The 13,829-nt window shown below is 42.7% G+C and overlaps 1 protein-coding gene across 2 annotated transcripts; it reads right to left on the bottom strand.

Annotated features, from left to right (window-relative positions):
- Positions 1-15: 15 nt before the first annotated feature.
- On the bottom strand, positions 16-12,788 carry LOC115178016 (collagen alpha-1(XXVIII) chain). 2 transcript variants are annotated; one of them, XM_029739028.1, is made up of 36 exons: positions 12,543-12,788; positions 11,994-12,127; positions 9,978-10,546; positions 9,264-9,284; positions 9,113-9,172; positions 8,888-8,941; positions 8,687-8,731; positions 8,519-8,545; positions 8,385-8,429; positions 8,237-8,281; positions 7,285-7,338; positions 6,601-6,669; positions 6,442-6,510; positions 6,168-6,236; positions 5,948-6,016; positions 5,732-5,800; positions 5,536-5,604; positions 5,331-5,399; positions 5,176-5,247; positions 4,990-5,058; positions 4,829-4,900; positions 4,675-4,743; positions 4,480-4,548; positions 4,304-4,372; positions 4,132-4,200; positions 3,927-3,995; positions 3,698-3,766; positions 3,520-3,588; positions 3,264-3,344; positions 3,144-3,179; positions 3,021-3,057; positions 2,703-2,923; positions 2,101-2,434; positions 1,660-1,844; positions 991-1,276; positions 16-835 (listed from the first exon to the last, which is right to left on the bottom strand). In XM_029739028.1, exons 2-36 carry the CDS (start codon positions 12,118-12,120, stop codon positions 663-665), a joined length of 3,579 nt encoding a protein of 1,192 aa, XP_029594888.1. In that variant the 5' UTR covers positions 12,121-12,127; positions 12,543-12,788; the 3' UTR covers positions 16-662. The 2 variants fall into 2 exon arrangements, with proteins under 2 accessions (XP_029594888.1, XP_029594893.1); XM_029739033.1 differs by having other exon boundaries at positions 12,027-12,127.
- Between the last annotated feature and the right edge of the window lie 1,041 nt (positions 12,789-13,829).

Genomic DNA, 13,829 nt, shown 5'->3' with positions numbered 1-13,829 from the left:
CATTCTCTTTGTTCATTTACTTAACTTTAATGAAATTGTGCAGTGTTATAAACAATAATATCCAGCAGTCAGTTTTCATACAAATGAGTTACTTATAGAACAGTTAATCAGGATAAAGGTTAGTGTTAAGACCTGCCACATTTGCAACATTACCATTTAGTGTTCAACAGTGTTTTTGGAAATCAATACGTTTCGCACTGCCCTTATTACTCCATCTTGAACATGAATAAATGTAATGGTTCCCTCACTCTATACTTCTTTCAAAAGCCCTAAGTCTCATTCACTTACAGTTACCTCCAAGAAATGAGGGCGCTTATGTTAAAACAAAGACCCACATATACAGAGTTATGTAAATAGCTTATTGCCCCTGAGGGGATGAATTCAATTTAATTCAAGTTAAATTGAATTGGTGCCATGTTACCGCCAACAGTTCCAAGACGAGGGAATCCGAAATAACTGTGATCGAACATTTGGTCCCAACATCACCTAGTACTCTCTCCGACAAGTTTTCTATCCATTTCTATCCACATGTCAAAGTATTGGTGAAGCGATAAGGCACTGATATTGAAATTGACCCACCTTTGACCCAAATATATCATGTCTTATCAATACAGTCAAGTAGATTTATAAGCATTCAAAACAAGTCAACAAATGTGTGTATGTTAGACCTTAACACAGGTGTTTTTGCAGCTCTTCTCCGACTCAAATCGGTTTTGGTTTCCCTGACAGCCTCCGAACCAGAACTGGGCACAGGCATTAGCCGTAGTGTCATAGTACCACTTCACAAAGTAATCCCTGCAAGGCCCGGGGTCCAGAATCTGTCCACATCTCTCATCTGGGGAAAAAAGGAAGACAAATGGGGGACATTGCTTTTACTTGTACTGCATAGCGTTCAATGAAATGACAAGAATAGGAAATGGGGAAATATCAGCAAAGGCTACACAGTAGTTTGAGCTCTGGAATAGTGCTATATCCTATCAATCAAATCACCTGGTATTAAAGCATCCTGGGACAGAGGTGGAGAGGTTGGGGGAGAGGTTGCGGGGAGCCCGGGTAGCTTTACTACGGGATGGGGCCTCTGGGTGGGGGCCTGGGAGCCCGTCGTGACCACACTGTGGGAGGGGTTCTTCATCTCTGACGGAAGAAGGAACTCTGGTAGGCGCTTGAAGGGTTCCCTGTCAAAGGATGGTACCCTGTAGGTCTCCGAGTTATCTCGGTCCCCGATCTGGGGGCCCTGTGGGATAAAGACTCTGTCTGACTCTCCTGGTGGACCTGGCTGTTTAACAGAGGGTAAAGAAATGGATATATGTATTTTGTACATCTGCTATAGTATGTGATTGCAATCAAAATCTTGACACACAGGTCCATGTATGAAAGCATTTGCAAATGAACATGTGCATGCACACACACACAACACACACTCAATTCATGGCTGATTTAGCAGAAATTCAAGTTCAGACACTATCCTTATGTGGGGCCTTTTTAGCAATCATTTGGTTATGGTGAGTTGTCCTAATTTTCTTCACAATACTATATTTTACAATGACATGATATATTGTACTGCAAAGCTTAGTGACGTCCGTAAAGCTCAGTAAATGTGCAGCCCTATTCTGATCATGACAGAACCATTATGTAAAGTCGAAGTGTTGTCATTCTCACCACCATCTGTGTTTTTGTAAAGTCTCCATTGAAAGTGGGCGTGTCAGTATCAGTCCTCTCTGGGGTTTCCCTGACAATCCCGGCTTGTCCAGGGGTTCCGGGAGAGTATCTGGAGCTAGGGATGGAGCTGAATTGGGCCCCGCCATCACTCTCACAGATCCGACTCAGCAGCTTGCTCTCAAGGGCTGGACGATCCAAGACAAGACAGTACCCCAATATTATTGGGACTAGGCATTAAGACACAGCTATGTAAAACGTACAGATATTTAGGACTGCATTTTCTTTGGCTAGTTTTAACAGCACAGGTGTTTCTCTGGCTTTAGAAGTATTTAGGCCCACATTAACTATTCAAATATAACTGTGGCTTTACAAGATGTTCCTTAAAGGGAACATAAACTTCAGTAAGGATGGACATCATAGTGAAAGGTACTTCCTGCTTACCAGGAAGTGTCCTGAAGTCATCAATCAGGTAGACGTGTTCCTTGTCTGGGTCAGAGGCCATGAGGTGGAGCTCTTTCTTAAACTCCTCGTACAGTGGATCACTCTGGTTCACCACCCCGATGACAAACGTCTCAATGTTACTGCCATTGGCCTCTTTCACTGCCTCCTCCAGCCTCACAGAGTCCCTCTCGTCCGCCTGTCCATCTGTGATCACTATGGCCACTTTCCTCACCCCGAGCCTGGCCGCCCGGAACACCTGGTTGGCCTGATGGATGGCGCTGCCCGTAAAGGTGCCTTCGCCCAGGTAGGTCATAGTGCGAACCGCCTTCTTCACCTGGTGGTGATAAATATTTATAACATCTCTGATGTAGCCTGGTCCCAGATCTGTTTGTGAGGTCTTATGTGAAAATGACCATAAGAGTTGGCAAGACAGCACAAACAGATCTGGGACCAGGCTACTGTACTGGAGAGTAAGATTTTTCAATTTGGACGCTTGAGAGAAAATCACCTTGCATTGAACTGTTATGTCATATGAATTGAATGTTATCATTACAGAGGCCTCAATAAAGTTTTGAGAAATATAAAACTGAGATAGTCTTGACCTGGTCCCGGCTGGCTTGCTGGTGCAGACTGACCACCACCATGTTGATGTGGCTGTAGAGGACCACCCCGACGCGAGTGGTCTCCCGGCTCACGGAGGCACGGTCGACCAGAGCGTTCACGAAGTCCTTAACCACGTTGAAGTTGTCAGGGCCCACACTCTCTGAGCTGTCAATCACAAAGACCAACTCCAGTGGGCTCTCACGGCACTTCACCCCACAACCTGGGGAAAGAGAAAGATTCATTGAAAGTCTCTGCAAACAGCCATTACAGGTATGGTATTGTACCTGGTGTGTGAATTACCACATTACCACACTAACCACATATAGATCTGACCAGTTTGATGACCTCCTCTCTCTGTAACAGATGGTAAAACACTTTAGTGTCTAGTCATTGTAATACTACAGTACGGAGGTACAGTGTACAAAACAGACTATACTTACTGTTAGGCCAGCTTCCCCTTTTTCTCCCAGTCTGCCCTGTAATTCAGGAGGTCACTCAATAACAAATATATACATCTGATAATGTCCATGCTTTTTCCAGATTTATAGTAAGACTAGTACCAAAGGTCCAGGAGCTCCTGTCTCTCCAGTCTCTCCACTGTCCCCCTTTCTGCCTCGTTCGCCCACAAACCCCCTGTCTCCCTGTAGGAACAGCAAAACGGAATCATTTTTCTATAACTTGGAAAGCATTATAACTTTGTCAAGTTCAAGACCGTTTGTGAGACTGGATTTGGTTCTGGCTGCCGAGATTAGAGATTGGATAACATCTCTATATTTATTAAGCTACATGTTATGTTGTTTGTGTGGAGGTTCTTACCTTATCCCCTTGAATACCCTGTCCTGGGGGCCCCCTGGGGCCCGTGATCCCCTGGAATCCTGAGTCCCCCTATCAGGCAAAATCAATTCAGCATTTTGACCTGTGGAAACACAGCACTAGTATATGCCTGGCTGTACCATGACCTAACATGGCTTACTAAACGGTCCTTTAACTGTACCTTTGGTCCTTGAATGCCCTCTCCAGGCAGTCCCTGGGGACCCGGTGCTCCAATCTGACCAGCTGACCCCTGCAGAGAGAATCATGTCATCTTGATGCTCCGCCAGTCATATGGTTCCTATCAATCTTGCTCAAATCATTGATATCCTGTGTACTCCAATCATGATGGCTAATTTCTCCTCCTACACATTGATAAAATAATTATTATTGGTCTGAATAGGATTTATGACCTTGGGACCCATTAGCCCAACTCCTGGTGCTCCAGCTAGTCCTGTGGGGCCTGGAGTTCCCCGGTCTCCCTGAACAGAAAGATCCTCAGGTTAAATACTCACATAGAGATCTCAAAACAAACACATTAAGTTGCCCCTATAATTGGGTTAAGGTTATTTTGTGACCTAAATAGAGTTTATGCAATCATTACACCGGAAAACTCACCTTAGGACCAGGTAAACCTTTTCCTTCTGGTCCAATCTCACCTGTCAGTCCTGGTACTCCAGGGGCTCCCTAATAAGCATGACAGAACATCCATTCATACAGTATACATACTGAATAGTCAGCATAGATCAATGAATATGATCATAATACTAGAGAAAATGGGGATACTTACTGGGGTTCCAGGAAGGCCTTCCCCTTTAAGCCCAGGTGGACCAATGGGCCCTGGTAGCCCTCTCTCACCCTAAAAAGTGAGAGTGGTTTCACACCAATGGTCTTATGTGGTTCATTGGACATTTGAGAAATACTTGCACCTCCCAAATCAAACTGAAAGAAGCTGAATCAAATGACCTTCGGTCCAGTGATTCCTATTCCTGGTTCACCAACATGTCCGGGTGGGCCTACTGCACCAGGGTCCCCCTGGACACAAAACAGCCCAACATAAAACAGAACACTGACATCATCCTTAAGATATGGTAACACTTTAATATCCTAATAAAGTAGTAACCAACAGTGTTGTCAGTGTTCCTTCTCACCAGAACTTACCTTGATTCCGGGTAACCCCCGCCCAGGTGGTCCATTTGTACCTGCTCGTCCCGCACTTCCGGTTTCACCCTGAAACATGAAATATTTTATAACAGCAGAACCAACCATGCTTTGGGTCAGTAGTGTTGGGCATGACTGTTGTGCATGTGCTTACCTTGGCCCCCATTGGCCCCACAGGCCCTACTGCCCCTAGCTGGCCCCTGGAGCCCCGCTCCCCTCGGTCCCCCTGAGAGAATAGTCACAGCTTGATTTCAGACACTCTTTTCCATACATCCTTTGAAATAGTGAAAATGCTTTAAGATAACTGATTTGTACCTTTTCTCCAGGGACACCTTTTCCGGGTGCCCCATCAGGTCCCCTGGGCCCATGTAACCCAATGTCACCCTGATACCATGTGAAATAAATACACAATACTGTAAACAATGAACACTGTCAGTTGACAGACTGGCATTAATGTACTGTCCTAGTGATAATGACATTGCATCACAACACACTGCCCACCTTCTGTCCTATGTCTCCATCCTCTCCAGAGAGGCCCGGAATACCAGGTAACCCCTCCGATCCTGGTTCTCCCTAGAGGAGCATTTACAAATCTCTATTAACACAGTTTTACTTCATCTGGTTTAAATACTGTCTTACTAAATCATCAGACTTACTTTAGGTCCTGGCTCCCCAACACCGCTCTCCCCTGGGATTCCAGGCTCACCTGAGAAGCCTTGGCTTCCCTGTAGAACAAACAGTATATGTGACATCATATTTACTAAAGGAATATACTGTACGTTTGCGTCTTGCATTCAGATCTAAGACTTCCGTTTTTGCCTGACATTAGACTCCCTTTGATCATGTGACATTCAACCTTACCTTTTGGCCCATAAGTCCCACACCTGGATTCCCTCTGGGGCCTGGAGGGCCAACTGGCCCTTGGTTCCCCTGAAAAGAAGGGGACATTAGAAGAAAAGGAATATGAGTATAAGTATGTGTGAGTATACAGTGTGTTTGAGAATAGACAAATTGACATTATACAGAAGGATCTGACTGCAGTTGAATCAGAATGTACCTTTTCTCCTTGAATTCCTGCCCCTGGCATTCCCACCGGTCCTTGTGATCCAAGCTGTCCAGGATTTCCCTGAGAGAAACATAAGACCACCCATCAAATGTCATTTCACTGAAGGAATATGGGATCATTCTCAATGGATCATTGATCATTTATCATCATACGGACCAACATAAGACCTCAACATAGTAATGTCCAATAGTCTTAAACTTGCTTTACCTTATCACCTTTGACCCCAACACCAGTGAGACCACGCTCACCTCTGGGGCCCTCGTAGCCTCGATCCCCCTGAAAAAATAGATACTTGAGTCCACATTGATTTAAAAAACATATGACATATTAATAGCCCGTTGTACTTACACCAGACCTCCTTCTGACTTTAGGATGTGTACAGTTATACCTAACAGTATAATGCTCGGACACTCAAATATTTGCCCACCTTTGGGCCAGGGAGCCCCTCCCCAACAGCTCCCTGGTTACCCTGAGCTCCAGCAAGTCCTGGGGGTCCCTGAAATAAACAGTCTCATCATTTTAGACCCTCAAACAGTTTCAAAATGTACTGTCCAGTAAATGGAAACATTTAGTTTTGTTTTTAGATTACCATTGTCAAATCTGATCATATGAATCAGAGGTAGAAGGATAGGGTCATGTATAAAGTTCCCATAGCGATCACTGTTTAGGTATCCAAAGCTATCATCTACAGTAATACTTACTGGCTGTCCTGGCTCTCCAATTCCAATGGGACCAGGGGTTCCTGGTCTTCCCTGAATTCCTTTGGCCCCCTGAGAACAATGACACATTTCAACATTCATGTTATTTACATAAACTGTAAATGTATAGCATAATCTCTGTAATTGTTATTATAAGGTTACCTTTGGACCTGGGAACCCAATGCCAATGTCACCTGCTGGTCCAGATGCACCGGTGGTTCCTTGGTCCCCCTGTGTTAGAGGTGTACGATCACTGTGTGAATGCGTCAAAACGCCTACTGCTTGAAACCCACACCACCAACAAGTTAGTCATAAAACGCTTCTATTCCAAGTTCACACTGTAAGAGAAAACCCTTCCCTGGTGCTTCTCCACAGAGGAACTCCATCCATTCCAACAGAAGTCTACGAGGATGGAAAATGGCAATAAAATGCAGACAAAGGATCTTCATGGGATTCAATAACGCATCTCAGAATGGCATTTACGAAGAATACAGCAGTCACTTGTTCCTGCTACACATTATGTTCTTCATTGTGTCAGATTTTTAATTTTTTTATCGCTAAATAGCTAAATGGCTCTAAATCACTCTTGATTCCAAGGCCTTCCTTGTTTGAGAGGTCTGGTCAATGTCTGACAGAAAGTGAAGGATCGGTATTTAAATAGAAATGGAGAGCAAGGTCAACTCAGCTCTCATGGCTTCTCTGGCCAAGCAACACACTTTGACAATAGAGATGCTGTGTGAAAATGTGTTTCCATGTAGGAAAGTGTCATACAGTAGCACCCATGAATGTAATTGGCTGATTTCCTAGCACCCTTGAATGTCATTGGCTGAGAATTAGCGTGCCTACTTTAGGTCCTGTTTGGCCCTCCGGACCCTGGTCCCCGTGTGGTCCGTTAACACCCTGTGGAAGAAACCAAAAAAAATCCAGAAATGGCCTTAGTGAATAAAAGCACAATGAAGTTGATTTATATAATGCACTGGTTCCATTGCAGTATCCTAACAGGTCCATGTGAAATGGGTTTGAAATGGCGTCTACAACAGCCTTTTTTCTCACTGTACAGTATGTAGCTACTGTTTGAATAGAATTGATAGCCCAGAAAATCTAACTTATCCCTGATATCTGCCAAATCTATATTGTGAGGAGGTGTATTTTACATTTTACAATGTACCAGTTAGTAGCTGTTTCTTACAGTTGAACTAATGCAATACAAACGCACAGAACTATACAGAACAGAGCAGTAGTTTCGTTCCATTGTCAGGGCCTGGTGTCAAAACAACACTATCACTGATACCATGCCAGACGAGGGGCTGATAGTGAGGAGGAATAGTGCCACTGAACTGGCAACCCTGTCCTAGCAGCTAATCCTACGACATAAAGTCTGCTCCTGGAAAAGAATAATATCCTGCAAGCCTGGATTCACTGCTTTAGATACTCACATTAGCATCAGGATTAGGCATAATCCAAAATTCACATTCCATAAGTGCATGGGTGGGAAAACGACAAACTCAACTTCCATTTTCCATATTTGAGAATGAAAGGGAATAAGGGATGTCTCTGACTGACTTAGATGTCGTCTGTTCTCAATGCCTGTACTCATTTTCACCCTGTCATCAAACAACATCTCAGTTAAAAAAGTACTCAGCCCTTGCTCTAAAGTGCATCATTCATTGAGAATCAATGAACCTATTCCAGATGAACATACTGTATCATATGCATTCATGATTAAAACAAGGTCCTAAAAAGATGTGTTAATGTGTTGAAGGAGTGTTCTAATAAAAACAACAATGTTACATTGTACCTGGTCTCCTCTGGGTCCCCGTGGGCCAGGAGGTCCTCCAGGGCCCTGTAAGATGACAAGATGACATCATGCTTCCGTTGGCACACATACTGTAGAATAGATCACAATGTTGATTGAACCAAAATGGCGCAGTAATCATTGTACTTACTTCATCTCCTTTTTCCCCAGGGGTGCCACAGTCTCCTATCTGCCCCTGAAATACAGCACAGGTTCAACCAATCATTGGCAAAACACTTTAAACCAAGACAATTGTATTCTGAAATGTCTTGAAAGATGTCTCACCTTGTCACCTTTATAACCAGGACTGCCCTGTAAAGTAAGAACAACAGTGTTCAACACCCAGTACTGAAGGTATCTCAGTCAACTATGGACATGTGGCGGTTAGATGGAAGTTAATTAAAACAGAATGCCTCAGAAAATAATGACAGAATAAAGAAATACATAGTATACCTCAAGACCGTCACTTCCTGGTCGACCACTGACTCCCGGTTCTCCCTTGTAGAATTGTGACAGTGTTATAAATGTGAGATCAGGATTGTATGTAGATCACTGAGGTCATTAAAATAGTGAGAATCACTATTTTACATTTACATTTAAGTCATTTAGCAGACGCTCTTATCCAGAGCGACTTACAATCTTTTTACTACTTACCCTTGATCCTTTTGGACCAGACGGTCCTTCATATCCTGGATCTCCTTTTTGACCCTTGACGATACACAGTAAGTTAGTATATGGAGTCTTTGTTGAATGAGAGTATTCTGTATTTCTTACAAGGTTTTTGTTTTGTTTTTGTGTGGTGCGTCAGTCATACTGGGTTACTGCATAATCCTTACTGTAGACCTAGACGTTCAGTTGAAAAACATCTAGTGTACTCACTGAGTTTCCAGGAGGGCCTCTCTCCCCTCTTTCACACAAACACACTTTAGCCTGTGGACACTGATACAATGAAAAGAATACAAAATCAATCTTATCACTCCACCTGCTACTTCCAGTGGCATTGTAGTGTTTATTGTTTTGAAGTACTTACCGCCTCAAGCGCTATTGCACCCTGGATGGGGAAAAAATACAAGAAGATTGTGTGAGATTTTTACCTAGAAACAATTCCAACAGTACCACTATTGATTGAACATTGTATTGTACCTGAGCAAGCCTGTACATGAACAATGGTACAGAATAAAACAACAGGGGGTACAGGCGGTAGAGAGCTAGATCACTTCCTGTCAGTTTTGCTTAATAAAGCTGTTCTCTTTTAAACCTCTGCTAATGATGAATATGAATTGAAAAAAACTATGATGGATTTTTGGAAAATGTATAATTTATGCTATTGTTTTCCCATAGACAGGTCTTGACCTCATTTAGAATATAGACAAATCTCTGTGTTTATGGAAAATGCATATTAGGGGAAGAATTCCCCACACAGGAACAATTCTGCCATTGAGGTTTGAGCCCCCGCTTAGGACACAGACATGATAACAAGACAAGTTTATCTGAGGAGCTCAGTACTGTTGGACAGTGATGTTGTGTGGCAACTAACTTAGTTACCCTCACTTTGTACCCTGACAAACCTCTGGAAAAAGCTGTGAAGTTCTCATACTCAAATAGAAAAGACAGTGTGCAAGGTACTATCATACCCTTTTCACGCTACAAACAAATGTACCCAAACCATACTGTGCTGGCCTGGTTAAGCATACCAATCATCTTCAACTTGAGTGTAGGGTGACTTTGATAACAGAACACTCACCAACTCTTTCAGTAACTTCTCCTCTAGCTGGGGGTCAGTGAGACTGTGGACGAATTGCTTGGTCGGTGTGCTGGCGATAGCCCGGAGTTTGGCACTGTTCTGGCTCTGGCGGGCCAGGTCCGACAACCCTACAGCAAAAAGCTTCACGCCACTACCCTTAGCATCCGCCGCTGCTCCGATCACATCAGGGTTCCTCGGATGATCGGCACCGTCGGTCATGAGCACCGCCACCCTGACGCTGTCCTCCTTGGTCTCCTGGGTGAAGAGCTGTGTGGCGTTGGTGATGGCGTAGGTGGAGTAGGTACCATGGCCAATGTAGGCCATGGAGCTGACTCTGCTGTGGAACACATCCAGGTCCTGCCAGGCAGTGAAGCTGTGCTCTACAGACACGGAGCTGCTGTACTGGAGAGCAGCCATCCGGAGCTTTAGGGTCCATCCAGACAACTGGAGCATGGTGAGACGAGTGCTGAAATGCAGAACAAAGGACTTCTGCTTCTCGAACAGGAAGGTCTTGGCGCTCTCCGAACTGTCCAGAATGAAGGCCACCTCCATGGAGCATGTTGTCATGTCTGGGAGAGGGATGCATACATGTGTTTTACATGGAGATCGATTGGATAAACTTCAGGCAAATGTCAAAAGCAAATGAACATTTATACTGAAGAAAAATATAAATGCAACATGCAACAATTTCTAATATTTTTGCTGAGTTACAGTTCATAAGGAAATCAGTCAATTAAAATAAATGAATTAGGCCCTAATCTATGGATTTCTTTCTATTAAGCCTGCTTTGCTTAATAGAAGGAATTTGAAATGATTTCTACTTTGACTTTTTATACTTAAGGTTATTTTAGAAATTACATTTACTTTTGATACTTAAGTATATTTAGAACCAAATACTTTTAGACTTACTCAAGTAGTATTTTACTGGGTGACTTTTACTTTTACTTGTGTAACTTTCTATTAAGGTATCTATACTTTTACAAGTATGACAATTGGGTACTTTTTTCACCACTGATTTCACATGACTGGGCAGGGGCGCAGCCATGGTTGGGCCTGGGAGGGCATAGGCCCACCCATTTGGGAGCCAGGCCAACCCACTTGGGAGCCAGGCCAACCCACTGGGGAGCCAGGCCCAGCCAATCAGAATGGGTTTTTCCGTACAAAACGCGTTATTACAGCACAAGGTGCACCTGTGTAATGATTATGCTGTTTAATCAGCTTCTTGATATGCCACACCTGTCAGGTGGAAGGATTATCTTGGCCATGAATAAATTCTCACTCACAGGGATGTAAACACATTTGTGCGTCAGTGTCTGAATAATTATGTAAATGTGTATTTCAGTTTGTTATTTTTTGAATACATTTGCAAAAAAAATCTAAAAACCTATTTTTGCTTTGTCATTATGGGATATTGTGTGTAGATTTATTAGAAGATTTTTATTTTTTTTAAGCAATTTTAGATTAACGCTGTAACAAACAACATTTGGAAAAAGTCAATGGGTCTGAATACTTCCCGAATGCACTGTACATCTACTTAGAGTAAATCACTGTTACAATGATTTAAACATTTAGACAATGATAAATTAAAATCTTCCTGTTGGCTGAGAAAGTTGTTTGACTTCTCCAGCAGATTGTGCACCCTTTTTACAAAAGACAGAAACACCTTAGAGAGCAACTGAATGTAATAAGACATTTTTCCTCTTGAAAACGGCCTATGTGCCATCGATATGAGTCAGAAACATTTATTCTAGTGTAAATAGGATAATTTTCGTCATTAAGTCAGTCCAAAACTAAGATTTGCGAGATAATTTAGGAAAAAGACGGTATGACACGATGGTTAACTGTTATTCTCAGTCGCATTTCCTAATGAGGAGAATTGAAACCGAGGCTAAATCAGTAAGTTCAGCCCCCCACATGCACGGGGTATTTCAGATATAATGTAGCCATATAGATACAAATAATAACGGATAAGCCACGGTGACTGACCATCATCACTAACATGTGGACTTCATTTACCATTTGCTCCATCTCTGAGGACACTATACTTTCCTTTTCTTCTTTTCTGGCCTATGGCCTCGTGAAGAAGTGCCAACAGTAGAAGGAACAGAGCCACTCCTTTCCCCATGCTGTCCTTTCTCAACATTCACACCCTAAACATAGAGAAAAAAAACATATGTCTTATTCAAGTGTGACATCGTTCTATATGGCAGGTGTGGAACCGATTTCCTCCTCAATCAGGATCATTCTTGATTCTCACCCCAATTGTTGGAGCACAGAATCAATGTACAGTACATGAGCCATCTGCAGTCACTGTATCAACTATGGGCTGAAGCTGGCAACATAAATGTACTTTATGAATTCCTGTAATGTTGTCAACTATTTATACAGACCAACTAAAACAACATGCCACATCATTTATGTTTTTGTTTTTTTTTTGCCTAGAAAAGAAAGTCATCAGTGTAAAGTAATCTATTTTCATCTTTTACATTCCACAAGAGAAAATAATTGCCGAACTACTTAGAAAGTTGTCATTTGATTTGAAAATGTGGATTTGAATCATCTTACCTTAGTTCTTATTTAAATACAGCCGCCGGTTTTGGTCATAGTCATCTGGAATGGTTTAGGAAGCAGCATCTCGTCCTGATCACCACTTCGGACTAGTCCACGACGTGAAGTGCGATGTCGCTTAGGGATGGACAGCGCTCCGTTCGTCTGCAAGAATGTGTAGATTATTGTGCGCTACACGTCACTATGTATTATCTTCATGTATCTTTATGACATTTCCCAGTTTTACAGACTCACAGACACTGCATAATTTGTAGTCACCCATGGGACGTGTGTGTGAGCAATACAATTTGATTTAGTAGCGCGCGTAATACTGTAGCTCTGGGCAGCGTAGACACGACTGTCATGAATTCCTTACAACGTATTATGCTTAATTAAGCATTATAGAGGTGTAAAAAGCTGAGGATAAAAAGTTAAAACACGTTGTGGTTTCTTTAAACATTTCACTTTCCCCACAGTCTACGTTTGAATCCCGTTATTTGCTATTTAGAACTGTTTGTAACCTTTCTGCATGGTGATTGTTTGGATGTTGTACATAAAAATCCCAACTGGTACATGTTATGAAGATTTTCCTCTTCTCCACTTGCACGCCTACTAACTTGAAAAACAGACATGGTGTTTTTTTTCAATAGATAGAACCAGAACACAGGCTCCCCCGCATGTTCAAGAATAATTTAATAACGCCCACGTGGAATGAGACTTAATTTGATTTACAGTAGGATAAGGCCAACCTGTCAGTACTATGGTAAATTAGGGCTAACTTGTTATGTCCCAACTTGTTTTCTGCAGGTTTGATAAAACAAATACATAATTTAGTGAAAAATAAGGGGGCTGAATTTGTTTCTCTTTCTCAAACTTTTCTGTGGACCCCTTGCGCTTCCCTGCGGACCCCAGTTTGAAAACCCTTACATCACATTTGAGTCATTTAGCAGACGCTCTTATCCAGAGCGACTTACAGTAGTGAATGCATCCACTTCATCCATTTTTATTCCCCCCCCATACTGGTCCCCCGTGGGAATCGAACCCACAACCCTGGCGTTGCAAACGCCATGCTCTACCAACTGAGCCACACGGGACTTGATCACCTAACAGATATAAAAGCCTATTAAACATGCATATCTACTATTACAGTATAATATAAATGTAGTAGTATCCCAATATCATACATCTTTGGTTGTAGCGCCACCTTTAGGAATTGACAGTGCCGTGTTCCCCAAAAATCGAACGTGTTTGTGCGTAATCGGAACTTTCGAATAGCAATCTGCTTTTTCCGGGGAAATATTTTGG

The sequence above is a fragment of the Salmo trutta genome, chromosome 3 (assembly GCF_901001165.1).
Source record: "Salmo trutta chromosome 3, fSalTru1.1, whole genome shotgun sequence".
NCBI lineage: Eukaryota > Metazoa > Chordata > Actinopteri > Salmoniformes > Salmonidae > Salmo > Salmo trutta.
This window is presented reverse-complemented; position numbering and strand designations above follow the sequence as displayed.

Coding starts and splice junctions, on each gene's coding strand:
- LOC115178016 (XM_029739028.1), bottom strand. CDS start 12,120: ATGTTGAGAAAGGACAGCATGGGGAAAGGAGTGGCTCTGTTCCTTCTA. Junction 8,732..8,887: donor CTGGTCCAAAAGGATCAAGG/GTAAGTAGTAAA, acceptor CAATTCTACAAG/GGAGAACCGGGAGTCAGTGG. Junction 8,546..8,686: donor CAGGAAGTGACGGTCTTGAG/GTATACTATGTA, acceptor CTTACTTTACAG/GGCAGTCCTGGTTATAAAGG.